General features: G+C 38.9%; 2 protein-coding genes across 8 annotated transcripts in view; one reads left to right on the top strand and one right to left on the bottom strand.

The window, feature by feature from the left end:
• Positions 1-7268: 7268 nt before the first annotated feature.
• ccdc97 (coiled-coil domain containing 97) lies at positions 7269-13501 on the top strand. 6 transcript variants are annotated; one of them, XM_081366112.1, is made up of 7 exons: positions 7269-7432; positions 8025-8169; positions 9310-9456; positions 9548-9875; positions 11467-11706; positions 12025-12166; positions 13228-13501. In XM_081366112.1, exons 2-7 carry the CDS (start codon positions 8065-8067, stop codon positions 13385-13387), a joined length of 1122 nt encoding a protein of 373 aa, XP_081222238.1. In that variant the 5' UTR covers positions 7269-7432; positions 8025-8064; the 3' UTR covers positions 13388-13501. The 6 variants fall into 6 exon arrangements, with proteins under 6 accessions (XP_081222238.1, XP_081222240.1, XP_081222241.1 ...); XM_081366114.1 differs by having other exon boundaries at positions 9307-9456; positions 12043-12166; XM_081366113.1 differs by lacking the exon at positions 7269-7432 and adding an exon at positions 7782-7897 and having other exon boundaries at positions 9307-9456; positions 12043-12166.
• A 1523-nt stretch (positions 13502-15024) lies between these two features.
• llgl1 (LLGL scribble cell polarity complex component 1) overlaps positions 15025-15635 on the bottom strand; it is a 43284-nt gene continuing 42673 nt past the window's right edge. The window contains exon 23 of one of the 2 annotated variants that reach the window (XM_081380125.1): positions 15025-15635. This exon is cut by the window's right edge and continues 994 nt beyond it. The gene's annotated coding sequence lies outside the window, so the exon portion shown is untranslated. The other variant, XM_081380124.1, reaches the window with a different exon arrangement.

Raw genomic sequence — 15635 nt, 5'->3', positions numbered from 1 at the left:
CAGAAAACCCTCAACACGCTCTGCCCGCCCATCTGCACAAAATAGTGCCTGGTGGCTCAAGAACGCACTCCCGGAAATAGGTTCCAAGGTGCAAATGATTATCAGTTATCTCTGCGCAAACTTCTGCGCAAACACCGACGTCACGCACATGCGCATCACGTGTTCAGTCCATAGGTATGCGCGTTTTAATATATATGCGCAGGCGTGTAGTCCTTTTTTACAAATCAACCCTCAACAAACTACTTGTCTGGCCTTAAAAATGTATAATACAGAATTATTTATCGCGTCCGCGTAGCCACGTGGTGACTCTGTACAGATAAAACGACAACGTTTTATCTGTAGAGAGGTAAAGGGAAGGAAAGGAGGCCTTCACACACTTCAGCACTGTGTTGTTATTGTGTCCAGGCACAGTTCCTTCATCAGATCTTGATACAGCCTGGATTCGCCGGACTGCGGTAAACCTCGGGATAAACAGAGAGACTAATATTAACGTAGACGCCATCCTTCTTATGATGTAACAAGTACATCAGGATTTATGGGAAGTGTTCCCGGTTCCAGCTGATCTAAACTATGCAGCCTAACATTGAATTATATAAGTCTATAATGTGTATACTATGTATAATGTGTATACTAGGCCAAAGATATGTGTTTTTAGTCTAGATTTGAACTGACAGAGTGTGTCTGCTTCCCGGACAATGTTAGGAAGACTGTTCCAAAGTTTTGTCACTAAATAGGAAAAGGATCTACCGCCAGCAGTCGATTTTGATATTCTAGGTATTATCAACTGGCCGGAATTTTGAGATCGCAATAGATGTGAAGGACTATAATGCGTTAAGAGCTCGCTCAAGTACTGGGGAGCTAAACCATTTAGTGCTTTCTAAGTAATCAGCAATATTTTAAAATGTATGCAGTGTTTAATAGGGAGCCAATGCAGTGTTGACAGAACCGGGCTAATATGGTCATACTTCCTGGTTCTACTAAGAACTCGAGCTGCTGCGTTTTGGACCAGCTGTAGTTTGTTTATTAAGCGTGCAGGGCAACCACCCAGTAGAGCATTACAATAATCTAGCCTTGAGGTCATGAACGCATGAACTAACTGTTCCGCATTTGTCACTGAGAGCATATGACGTAATTTAGATATAATTTTAAGATGGAAAAATGCAGTTACTAGACACATGACTTTCTAGGGTAGCATGTACAGAGTGAACAGCAATGGTCCTAGTACTGAGCCTTGTGGTACGCCATACTGAACTTTTGATCGATAAGACATCTCTTCATTTACTGCTACAAACTGATAACGGTCAGATAAGTATGATTTAAACCATGCTAATGCAATTCCACTAATGCCAACATAATTTTTGAGTCTATTTAAAAGAATGTTGTGGTCGATAGTATCAAATGCAGCACTAAGATCGAGCAACACATAGGGAGATACAACCAAGATCGGATGAGAAGAGCAAATCATTTGTGACTCTAATGAGGGCAGTCTCAGTACTGATATGGTCTAAATCCTGACTGGAAATCCTCTAAGATATCATTTCTTTCTAAAAAGGAACATAGTTGTGAGGATACTGCTTTTTCTAGTATCTTAGACAAAAAAGGTAGATTCGAGATCAGCCTATAATTGACTAAATTTGTAGGATCAAGTTGCATTTTTTATCAAGCGGTTTAATCATAGCCAGCTTAAAGGTTTTTGCTAATTAATGATAAAAAGTAAATATAATCTATGACCCCTGGAAGCATCTCTTTCAATAGCAGGCGGTACGGGGTCTAACATACATGTTGTCGATTTAGATGATTTAACAAGTTTAGTAAATTCTTCCTCTCCTATAGCAATAAATTAATTGATTTTTTCCTTAGGGAGACTACAATGCACTGCCTGATGCGATACTGTAGTAGACGATTGCATAGTTATAATTTTCTCCCTGATATTATCAATCTTGTTAGTAAAGAAGTTCGTAAAGTCATTACTGCTGTACTGTTTGGAAACGTCTGGGGTTGAGGATTTATTTTTCGTTAGTTTAGCCACTGTTTCAAATAAATACCTAGGATTTTGTTTATTTTCTTCTAATAGGGTTGAAAAATAAGCAGATCTTGCAGTTTTTAAGGCCTCTGTATGTAATCGTGCTCTCTTTCCATGAAATGCGAAATACCTCTAGTTTTGTTTTCTTCCAGTTGCGCTCCATTTTTCTGGCTGCTCTCTTAAGGGTCCGAGTGTGCTCATTATACCACGGCGTTGGACTATTTCCTTTAATCTTCTTTAAGTTTCTGTCGCAATATCAAGTTCTTCTAAGCTATCTGGGATGCTGAGATAATGAAACTGATCCCAAAGATTATTAATAAAGCAATCTTTAGTGGCAGAAGTGATAGGTCTAACATATTTGTAACAAGGAGTCAGCTTTGCAGCCTTGGCTAAATGAAGTTTACACAAGACTAGATAATGATCTGAGATGTCATCGCTCTGCTGCAGAATTTTAATGACATCAACATTTATTCCATGTGATAATATTAGATCTAGAGTATGATTACGACAATGAGTAGGTCCTGACACATGTTGTCTAACTCCAATAGAGTTCAGAATGTCTTTAAATGCCAATCCCAATGCATCTTTTTTCATTATCTACATGTATATTAAACTCACCAACAATTAGGACTTTATCTGCAGCCAATACTAACTCTGATAGAAAGCCAGCAAATTCTTTGATAAAGTCTGTATGGTGCCCTGGTGGCCTGTATACAGTAGCCAGCACAAATTTTAGACTTCTTAGTAATTCTGAAAATATTACTATAAATTACAGAAACACCTCCCCCTTTGCGTTTCAGACGAGGTTCATGTTTATAACTGTAATCTTGTGGGGTTGACTCATTTAAAGTAATATAATCGTTTGGTTTTAGCCAGGTTTCTGTCAAACACAACACGTCTAGGTTATAATCTGTAATCATATCATAAACAATAAGTGCTTTTGAAGTAAGGGAACAAATATTCAGCAACCCAAGCTTTATCATTTGTTCATCTGTATTACATCTGTTTTTTGTTTGTTGAATTGTTTGTTAATTCGGGGAACAGACACAGTCTCTCTATGGATATCTAGGAGAAATAGTCTCTGTATGATGGGATTTATCTGACTTCAGTGGCGTGAGACGGCTGGCAGACGGTCGGTTTAGCCAGTCTGTCTGCTACCTGACTAGGGGTGTGAACCTAAACTGGTCTCACGGTTCGGTTCGATTACGATTATCATGTCATCGATTCAGTTCAATTCGATATCACGATGCATCACGATGCACTGCATCCTCAATTTTCAATTTTACTTCAAAAGTGATATGTGCGTGCGTGTGTGTGTGTGTGTGTGTGCGTGTGCTCACCTGTTCGGGAAGTCGCAGTGACAGAAACAGTGACATTCCAGTTTAAGTTTCAAGGGAGTAAAGCTTGTTTATGCCATTAATCAGTGTATTATGTTACCATTAAAGATGCGCACATCAACCGTCGCTGAGTCCGCTGTTGAAGGTGACGATCATCCATTTATAATCACGCGTAACAACACAGAATAATTGTAACTTGACCAATTTGAACGCCCATCAACATACAAATGTGGGGAGGTGTCACAACACCACGCGACAGTCGTGTCGCAAAAGTGGATCAGTACCGTTACTCTAAAGCAGTCAGACTCTGCCAGGCGTTAACAGCTCGGGGTGAAAACGGCTAGCATGGTTTATCAAGTTAGTGGTTTTACCTCCTGCATATTCTATTTGTGCGTGACATGAGCTGCAGGTCTCATCTCAGGTCTATATGTTTTCTGCAGGTCGTGCTTACCAGGTTGTTCATAAAAGCCGAAATGTGCCCAGATGTAGGCTTTTAAAGTAGTTGGAAGCATTTTTAATTTTATCGCACTCGCGTCTCACCTCCCTCTGCCACTGTATGCTACCGTGACAAAGCACGTACGCGACAAATTCCGTCAGAAAAGTGTCAGTACATTATAATTCGTTATGGTCTATTACTGAACCGATACCGAATCGTCCTCGTCTGCATCGCGATGCATCGTAGAAACGATCAATTTCAACACCCCTATTCCTGACCTGAGCCCCAATTCATGTTTGAGCTCTAAGACTATGTGCCATATTACTAGAGAGGAGAGCAGCACCATCCCAGGAGGGATGAATACCATCTCTTTTCAACAGGTTAGGTCTGCCCCAAAAACTTTTCCAATTGTCTATGAATTCTATATTATTTTGCGGACACCACTTAGACAGCCAACCATTGAGTGAGGACAGTCTACTAAGTATCTCGGTCACTCCTTCAAACAGGAAGGGGGCCAGAGCAAATTACAGTGCCTGACATCGTACTTGCAAGTTCACACACCTCTTTAATATTAATTTTGGTGATCTCCAACTGGCGAAGTCGAACATCATTAGTGCCGACGTGAATAATAATCTTAGAGAATTTACGATTAGCATTAGCCAGCACTTTTAAATTTGCTTTGATGTCAGGCACTCTGGCTCCCGGCAAACAAGTGACTGTGGTGGCTGGTGTCTCTATTTTCTCTAATAGAATCGGCAATAACTAGGGCACATTAAACAGGATTCTCAGTGGGTGTTTCACTGAGTGGGAGAACCTGTTTAATGTTGTTATTGGAACGGAAGAGCGGCTACAGTGTCTCACGGTCACCCAGTTGCCCTGCTGCACGGGCTCTACAGCCGGAACCGAACAATGTACAGAGTTCACTAAGCTAGTCGCATCCAAAGCAGTATCTAAAGCCCTTGCACTCTTACTATCCTCAATTAAAGTTTGGACGCGTGTCTCTAGTTCTGAAATCTTCTCTGTCAGCCTGACTATCTCCCTGCATACTACAGTTAACTGTAGTTTAAACCTCCAAAGGTTGTTGCATGAGCAGAAATATGATCACAGTAACTAAGAGATTGCAAACAAACTCCCAGAATTCACCTATATGCTTTCAAAGCCATAGACCAAGTATTTTTAATATCATGAGATGCAAAAGTAAAAATTCAGTAATTTAGTAACTACTACACAATCTGGGGAAAAACATAACATATTTGAACTGGGGTCTCCGGCCGGGGGAGGCTGCACAACAATAACGTGTATGCTAAAGACGGGAAGTGAGGTTTACATGCACAGCTCATACTGGCCAACGTTCATTACACTAAACACTATGTAGGTCGGCAGTGCCGCCGTTTTCATGAGAAGGTGTAATGCTATTTTTATATATATATATATATATATATATATATATATATATATATATATATTCACCGGCATTGACGCCGTTCATAGCCCCACTCCCGCAGTCAAACCGTTCATTCCATTAAGCGCACTGAAACAAACCCTTGTGCATATTGGCCAAGAAACTGGATTATATCAGTGCACCCGAAATATGTCTACTCTCATGTTCCTATATTTTTCAGAGAGCCCCTCATCACAGGCATTTTCTGTTGTTGCTTATCTGAGTAGTGTTAACTAACTGGTAAGGAACGCGGAACTATGGCAGTGGTGAATTGCCCTGTGTCAATCACTGTCTTTTATACGAGTACTCGGATGGCCCTCCATGTTCGAACATACAGATGCAACAATGGCTTGTCATCATCATTTTCATATCTCCATCCCTCTAAGGAAGTACCTCCTCTCTCAAGCGATAGACTTAAAGGAGAACTCCGGTCAATTTTAACATTGAGCTCATTTTTTTGTACATTTGGAGTGATGTCAATACAGAGAACAACGACAAAAATCTATTTTTAAAATTTACACCCTGTTGACTTCAATGGGGCAAGTACTAAACCTGCTTTTAGCCTCTTAACATCCTTGATGTGTCATTACAAGTGCACAGAAAATGTGAGTGATTCCTTCTGAGTGAACACGAGTGAGTCTGACTGCAGTAGATGTGAAAGATATGAATAAATGTGATGTTATTTCAGCCAGCGCAAATACCTGTGTTTACATCCTGTTTTCGGTTGAAGTCCAAAGATGCATAGTCGATTGCCGAGTTCACGTGCGTGATCATAGGTACTAAACCTATGCGTGTGAACTCGGCAATCGACTACTTTGGACTTCAACCGAAAAACAGGATGTAAACACAGGTATTTGCGCTGGCTTAAATAACATCATTTTTATACATATCTTTCACATCTACTGCAGTCAGATTCACCCGTGATCACTCTGAAGGAATCACTCACATTTTCTGTGCACTTGTAATGACACATCAAGGATGTTAAGAGGCTAAAAGCAGGTTTAGTACTTGCCCCATTGAAGTCAACAGGGTGCAAATTTTAAAAATAGAATTACTCGGTGTAGGCAACACCGATTTTTGTCGTTGTTCTCTGTATTGACAGCACTCCAAATGTACAAAAAAATGAGCTCAATGTTAAAATTGACCGGAGTTCTCCTTTAATCTGGCACCCCAATCCAGAATTGTGGAATCCACACGTCTAGCCGCTCAGCAGAGCCTTCCGGCGTTACTCTGCCTCAGCGCATGCTGAATACGATAAAGTGAGGTGCTGTTATGCTCATTAATGGAGTTTTTGGGAGCTTGTGCAGCTCAAGGGTGGAAGACCCAGTGAACTTCTCAATTACAGTCATCCTGTCCTTCTTACAAGAGTGCCTAGGCTGCAGCACACCTTCTACGCTAAAAGTGCATATTGTCACTGTGTCAGCATTTCACAGCGAGGTTAATGGCAAGTCAGTTGGCATGAATGACCTGACAGTCATGTTTCTACAAGGTGCAATGAGGCTTTATTATTTTTTGAAGAAAGTTGTTTCCCCATAGTGTCATATATCATTTCAGGGAACCAAGGTTTTGTCAGTAACGGCAGATGACTTCATGATGTTTTACATTTGCCTCGATGAAACGGATATGCACTGTCCTGCTGTTTTTCATAAGGAGTGTTCGACTTCAGCAGTGAGTGCCGTTAGAATGTTTTTGTCCGACTTGAGACGGCGCTGGCGCTACTTCACTGTGATGTATGCCGTACCGCAAGAGTAATTTGATAACAGCCATCTGGTGCAGTCAGTGCAACTTCTTCAGAGCGACTGCACAGGGTCAGATGATGACAAAACTGATTTACAATTGGCCGAATTCACAGATGACAGCGATCTTGTGTTTCATGTTTATTCTGACACCTTCAGTTTCGCTAATGCTAACAAATCCGTGATTTTATAACAGTGAAAACTCTTTTCATGTAATCTTAATGTTGTGTTTATGAAAATAATTCCGATAAAAGAAAGTATATATATAGACCCACCCCACTCTTGGTATTCAATCAGACATAATGGACGTGTCATTCACTCACTCAATCCAAATCCACCCGTTCCATTTCTGTTCGTCAAATCTTTGTGAAAATTGTGTCTCAGTTGCAGAATCTTTTTAAGTTCCTACAAATATTTATCCATGTTAAGAAATATGCTGCAAAAAGGCAGTCGAATGTGGTAAGACGTTTCTTTTTTCTTTTGCTAAGTAACGTTATGCTATATAACCATGTTACCACTGATTTATTAGAAGTAGGCTTAACAGTTACACTTTATTTTGGCGACAGGTTAATGTGATGATTTTTTATGGGTTATTCAAGACTTTCCTGGCTGGTTATTAAACAAGTTCTCAATAATAATACACCTAATTTTAAAATGATTCTGGTCAGATGATTCAGAAAGCTGTCGCTGTAATTTTTTCTAGATTTCTTACCAGTCAAATGGAGTGTTGGCGTATGTCGCCATCTACTGGACAATGGTGTATTTCCACAGGTTGAAATAAACGGAACTACCGATCTGAAATGATGTTCCACACGGAACTGATAATGTGGCTACACTGATGGGCAGAACGTTAGTTACTGTTGTTGTTTTTGTTTTAAATGCAGAACATTTAAAAGGACAAATGTAAAAAGAGTATATTTAGAGGTAGGGGTGTCCGTAACATATCCTACTACTACAAATAAAGCCGAAATTATCTTTCCGTACGCATAGTTACACATTATTTCATTAGCGTTATTTGGCAGAATACAATTTCTCTGTGATATATCGACAGCAGTTAGCACTAAAACTGTCTTCGGAAGTGGAAGACAGAAATGTGGGGAGAAATCGAGCCATGTATCAAACCCAATGAGGGTGAAACCGTGAAGAGCTGCGGTAACGTCACAGACCAGAGATGGACACACTCTCCAGATCTGCAGGTGAGAGAGAGAGAGATGGCATCACATTCACTAACGTTACATATGCTCAGTCATAGTAGTCAAAATGTTTGATATTTTGATTCTTAAGTATTCTAAAGTTTTACTATGTCAAATTCAATTGCAAATTTCAAGATAATCCAAACAAAAGCATAAGATAAAAGATAGGACATTTGCTTGCAATCGAAGAATTCACTCCATTTTGACAACATTTTTAAATAATAGTTCATTATTTAAAAATGAAGAAAATGTTATGATAAAAGTCTTGACACAACTTTGGAACACAACTAGAGATTTATTTATTAAATAAAATTTAAAGTCGACATGAAATGGAAATTCATCTTTCTAAATGCATGTTGTTAATCTTATTGTGAATAATTAATCCGTGCATGTTTCTTTTTCTTGACCTAGTTATGTTTAATCAAAATGTAATAATGACTTCTTCACTCCCCGCCCCTTTCTTACAAACAACTGTAAGCTCACATTCAGATCTGTCTCCATCCAATCAACCTATGGACAAAACCAAGACTGTATCCGAAATCTCATACTTACCTATTACTGTATATAGTATGCATCTGAAATCGCATGGGCTACTTCCCTTCTATATAGTAGGCAAAAAACAGTATGTGACAAGAGTAGTATGTCCGAATTCACAGTACTCATAAAAGTGTAGGCAAAAAGTACCCGGATGACCTACTATTTTTGTTGAGATTCTGCATACTATGGACACGGGAGAGGATTTGTAAATGGCAATGAAGCATCGCAACTGATGCTGGTAGGTCACATGATAATGACAGCATGAATGTAGTACGTCTGGATTACATTCATACTACATAGAACATACTTTTTTAGCAGTCACAAAATACGTACTTGTTCAAAATAAATACCTACATGTGATTTCGGACGTAGCCCAAGTCCCCATCCTCCATTTTTATCTTTTTTTGATGATCCGTTTTACTCGGATGTACGTCATATGAAAGAGAAGATCTTTGAAAAAGAAAAGTGACAATGAAGACAAGATGCTAGCTTTTCTCACTCAAGTATTTTCATCAAGATGTGCCTATATACTATTATTCTATATTTGTATAATGACCCAAAATGATTCTAACCTCTTGAATCTCTGTGGACGCTCCTCTTTAGCAGAAGACAGCACTGTGGGGAGAAATCGAGCCATGCACTAAACCTAATACATCTGGTAACTGCAATGAACCTGCTCCTCAAGAAAGATGTCCTCATGAGACAGATGTTAAGGAGGCCCAAAACACTACAAGCTACTCTCCAAATCTACAGGTGATGTCTCCTGTGTTCAGCACATGAACTATACACGCAATATAATTCTGTACATGATTCTACCCCCGTTGCTCCTGCTTGATTTTCTCAGGATGAGCCATCCATCTGTCTGAGTGCAATGATCGAGGCTATAGCAGCCAGTGGGAGTCCAGTGAAAAGCCAGCAGCTGGGGGAGCCAGACTTAACTCTGGAGGAGAAGAAGGGGGTTTTGATGGATCAGTACAAATCCAAGCCCTTAGTCTTTCTAGAGCGCTATCAGGCCCATCTGAAGCCAGAGCACATGGACGCTTTCTCACACCTGAGCAGTGACTGCAGGGCGCAGTATTACTGCAAGGAGATTCAGAGACGGGCATCTGGCACAGCAGACCGGACACGGATCCGGAACCATCGATACGCAGCTCTTCGTGCTCTTCAGAAGGGTAAGCACAGGTTGTTCGAAGTGTGTTCCTGAAGGTTGCATAGGGATACTCCCGTTAAAGGAGAACTACGGTCAATTTTAACATTGAGCTCGTTTTTTTTGTAAATTTGGAGTGCTGTCAGTACAGAGAACAACGACAAAAATCGCTGTTGCCTACACCATGTTATCCTCTTTTTAAAATTTGCACCCTGTTGACTTAAATGGGGCAAGTTTTAAACCTGCTTTTAGCCTCTTAACATCCTTGATGTGTCATTACAAGTGCACAGCTAATGTGAGTGATTCCTTCAGAGTGATCACGGGTGAATCTGACCGCAGTAGATGTGAATGATATTAATAAAAATGATGTTATTTCAGCCAGCGCTCATACCTGTATTTACTTCCTGTTTTCGGTCGAAGTCCACAGTAGTCGATTGTCGAGTTCACGCAACAGTGCTTAGTTACCAATGATCACGCGCGTGAACTCGACAATCGACTACTGTGGACTTCGACCGAAAACAGGAAGTAAATACAGGTATGAGCGCTGGCTGAATTAACATCACTTTTATTCATATCTTTCACATCTACTGCAGTCAGATTCACCCGTGATCACTCTGAAGGAATCACTCACATTAGCTGTGCACTTGTAATGACACATCAAGGATGTTAAGAGGCTAAAAGCAGGTTTAAAACTTGCCCCATTTAAGTCAACAGGGTGCAAATTTTAAAAAGAGGATAACACTGTGTAGGCAACACCGATTTTTGTCGCTGTTCTCTGTATTGACAGCACTCCAAATTTACAAAAAAATTTGCTCAATGTTAAAATTGACCGGAGTTCTCCTTTAAGATTCGGCCTAATTTCGGCCAAATTCTAACACAGCATCACTTGAACCCTTCACGGAGAAGGCAATCCCCATAACGCATTGCAACAAGTAAAAATACAAGATAGTAAATGATGCAAGATAAATGTTGATTAATTTATTAAAGTCATGATGCATTCACCACTGAAGAGAATTGATAAATACAGTACATTACAGAACAAAAGAATCTGTAAGATTTTTTTAATGTTTTTGAAAGAAGTATCTTATGCTCATCAAGGCTGCATTTATTTGATCAAAAATACAGCAAGTATTGTGAAGTTGTCCAATTAACAATACAATACAGTTTAATACAATTTAAAATCACTGTTTTCTATTTGAATTTATTGTAAAATGTAATTTATTCCTCTGATGGAAAAACTGAATTTTCAGCATCATTACTCCAATCTTCAGTGTCGCATGATGCTTTAAAAATCAAATTTGCTGCTTATGAAACATTATTATTATTATTTTAATCAGTGAAAACAGTTTAATACTTTTGTGGATTCAGGATTGTTTGATGGATAGAAAGTTCAAAAGAACAGCATTTAATTGAAATAGAAATAACAGTTGATTTAATGCATCATTTCTAAATAATAGTAGTAATATATATTTAAAAAAAAAATTTAAACGGCAAGAAATCTATTAAATAACCCTTCTAGCACCTTGTGAACTTGCTGAAGAAAGGCTTATGACAAGAATAGCATGCTTTTTTACTAGAAGATACTTCTGTCTTCCTCAAAAACGTTGTCTCGGCAGAGGGCCAGTACTTCAGCGAGGAGCAGATGCGTGTGCGAGATCCACTGCTGTACGAGCAGTACATCGGACAGTATCTCAGTGAAGAGGACATCCTGCAGCGCTCAGAGGAGGCCATGAGGAACGGCCCAGGGGGACTCGCTGACCTGCTTATCAACTCCTACCAGGAGAAACTCATCCAGAACCGCCTGGAGGAGGAGCAGGAGAGAGAGCAGTGTGCAGTGGAGGAGTCGGATGAGGAAGGTATGAGTCAACTCCGATTCCATCTAATCAATTTGATGGATGATTGTGTGTGATCTGGCATTTGTGGTTTATGAGGACACAAATGTGTTTAATGAATGACATGGTTATTACAAGGGAGAGGTTTTTTATTTGGACACTTCCTGTGTCGTCGTAAAACAAATGGCTTAAAAAACACACTAAACGTTTTTTGTTTCTTTTTTCATTAAAAAAAATGCTGGAAGTTTTCTGTGATGGGTAGGTTTAGGGATAGAATATACAGTTTGTAAAGTATAAAAACCATTACGCCTATGGAGAGTTTATGTAAACCACATATGCCAGTTTGTGTGTGTGTTTTAGAATGTGAGGAACCCAGACCGGCGGAGTGGGAGCCGACTGTAGAAGAGAAAGCCATGCTGAGGGAGGAGTTCCTGAGTCAAATGCATCAGCGCTTCTTGGATGGAAAAGATGACTTCAACTACAGGTTAAATCAGAGGACTTTCTCATACTCCAGTTTTACTATCAATTAGGTCTAATTTAATATCAAACTCAGAGAATAATATTAATAAATATTGCTTTGGCACAATGTCTTTCTCTTCAAATTAGTTGTTAAAGGGATAGTTCACCCAAAAATGAAAATTCACCCTGAAGTCATCCTAGGTGTATATGACATTCTTCTTTTAGACGAATACAATCTAAGTTATATTAAAAAAATGTCCTGGCTCTTTCAAGCTTTATAATGGCAGTGAATGGTTGTTTCTGTTTGAAGTCCATAAAAGTGCATTCATCCATGATAAAAGTGCTCCACACGGCTCTGGGGGGCTAATGAAGTCCAGAAGGGAAGCGATGCGTTTGTGTAAGAAAAATATTTTTACATTTAGATTAATGCATTTGGCAGACGCTTTTATCCAAACGACTTGGCCTACATTAGCATTTCAACGTACACATTTTACATTCTTATTCGTTTTAAATATGAAAATATTAATATTTAAAACTTCAGTAAAATAACTAGCTTGGAAACGAACATACGGATTCGACTTAAGTCTGAGTGCGACTTATGCGAGTAATGCAACGTACTGCTGATATTTACCATGATGCACTACACTACTTCCGACATCACAAGTTGCGCTTTAGGCGCAAGTTGACTGCGTTTGGCCGGAAGCTAGAATTTTACTTTGTAACATGTTAAATATTAATATTTTTCTTACACAAAAGCATCGCTTCACTTCAGAAGGCCTTTGTTAACCCCCCGGAGCCGTGTGGAGCACTTTTATGATGGAAAGATGCACTTTTATCGACTTCAAAACAGAAACAGACATTCACTGCCATTATAAAGCTTGGAAAAGGACATATAACTCTGATTGTATTCGTCTGAAAGAAGGTCATATACACCTAGGCTGACTTGAGGGTGAGTAAATCATGGGCTAATTTAAATTTTTGGGTTAACTATCCCTTTAATAATGCTATGTAATGCACACTGTAGTGTTAATTGCTCATATTTTAGCTCTTATATAATCTTAAATAACATTGATATTTTCATTGCAGTGAAGTGGATGGGAATCCAGATTTTGATAACCTGGATATCGTAAGCCATGATGCAGAGGAGCGCTACTTTGATGATGATGATGATCAGGTAGAAGAAGAAGAGGAGGAGGAAAAAGAAGAAGAGGAGGAGGAGGAGGAGGAGGATGATATGATGCAATAGCCCTTCATGTTCAGAATGATTTTCATATTTCTCCTGTTTGATATTTTTGTTTGTGTAGGTTAAATGTGATTATCAACAGTTAATAGTCTTTAATAAAAGAGTACTATTTTTCGAGGTGTAGTTGTGGTCACATTTGAGGAATTCAAGGGTGGGGTGGCGGACCCAGATGCTGGTCTGACCCAAGCACTTTCACTTTAATACCGGCAGATTATTATTTTTTTTTAGTTGCCAGCCACCGCCAGCATTTGATCATTTTCACCAAAATTTCATGGCCCCCAGAAAATTTTGCTGTATGAGTATCTGAACATGCAATATATGAAAAGAAATAAGACCCTCCATTTTATTTTAGCGTCATGCATTTTTTTATCAACACTTGAATATGGATAAGTTTAATTACAGGGGACATATCATGAAAATCTGACCTGTTCCCTGTTTAAGTGCTATAATCAGGTCCCCAATGCATCTACCAACCCAAGACAACCCAGTAACTTTGTTTTTGGTAAGCCTTTCTCTGCAAGCATGTCAAAATATAAGATGATCAGATTTCGCTTATTATAATAATATACGTTACCTTATTATAATATTACCGCCCCTAAATCTGCACGTTTCCACCCAGGCGCCGCCATTTGGTTTTCGCAAGTGACAACAGTGTGACCTGTTCTAACGCAATGGCAAAATTTCGAGCAAAGCATGCAAACTGTTCTGTCATTGGCTGCACAACATTTGAACAACAACAACAAAAAAGTCACAACTGTCTAAGACCTCAGGGAAATGTTTAACTTTTACACAAGTTAGTTGACATGACATACAGGTCGATGAGATGAATCAATGTAACTCCACAACTTAATAAATGTATCCACTAACCATTCGGAAACGTCCAGGTGCAGTCTAAAAGTTGCAACCTCTTCCTAAGTCTCTCCATAAGGCTTCACTCCGCTACTGGTGGTTATTTCTGAGATTTTGGAATGTGAAATTGTTATTGCTGGAGTATCCTAAGCTCGTGTAAAGGATCGGCTGTCGTCTGAATTTGGGCGGGAAGCAGCAGCTCATTTGCATTTAAAGAGACACACACAACTTTGACAAGCTTTAATAAAGGATCTGGAGGGTATTCTGAGCTGAAATTTCACATACACATTCTGGGGACACCATATATTTATTTTACATCTTGTGAAAAGGGGTATATGTCACCTTTAAAAAATAAAAAAAAAGCTGAGAAACGTGTTGTACATCCAGATCGAATTTAGAACGATGATCAAAATCATGCTAATCCCTAGCCTAATTCCCTAATGCTTGCAGAGTCCTATAGCTCGTCCTGGGTCTACATTCCATTCAGTAACACAACATTAGGCAGTTTTTATTTATATTCTGTTTAATGTTGATGATCGCGTTATTTTACAAATGCATACGATTACATATATCGCTTGTTTCTGCATCTTTGCATGCATGTTGATCAGGAGATTCAGTAATTTTTCAGAAGATATGTAACAGCGCCCCCTACCGTATAACAGTGAAAACACGCAAAGACAGAAAATTCTGTCAATGGCAGGGAAAGAGTTAAATGTATAACATCAATATGGTTATATAATAATAATGGTTTTATCACTAATTTAAGTGCAGAAAACACAGACAATTCAACAAAATATGGAGTAAATACTTTATTAACATTCAAGATTTCATTAGCATTGCAATATCTCAAATTAAAATTCTACACAAGAAAAATAAAAATTAAATACATGTTCACAGGATAGGTGCTGGATGGAAAGTAAAGGTTATGTAAGGCAAAAATATACAAAAAAAAATTAAATCAACTACAATTAGTGAGGGCCCTTGGACATAAACCTGGGAATATGCATGGAGAAATGTGACAATACCAAGCAAATTGCGTCAATACCAAGCAAATTGTTTGTGCAGTTTTACAATGTAACTGGAGCCTTTCAATTTAAAGTCATACTTCTAAATGCACACTGACTAACATCTGCATTATCTGATCTGAGCATCCAATTATGTCTGTGCAACACTTGTCCTATAGATTCTTTCCCTCTATTAGCTACACTACCACCTATAGAAGTCATTTCTACTACACAGCTGTCTATACTTGCCCCACAAAATGCAGTGTTAGAAATGCCTAGTTACTTAAATGCCAGTGAAATATCTATAAAATACAAAATACCAACCCTTATAAGCCATAAAAAATTATTCTAAGGAATACTGTGTAAATAGAAAAAGTCATTAGCTCCTTCATACTGTG

The sequence above is a fragment of the Scardinius erythrophthalmus genome (genome assembly GCF_964197995.2).
Source record: "Scardinius erythrophthalmus genome assembly, chromosome: 1".
Taxonomy (NCBI): Eukaryota; Metazoa; Chordata; class Actinopteri; order Cypriniformes; family Leuciscidae; genus Scardinius; species Scardinius erythrophthalmus.
This window is presented reverse-complemented; position numbering and strand designations above follow the sequence as displayed.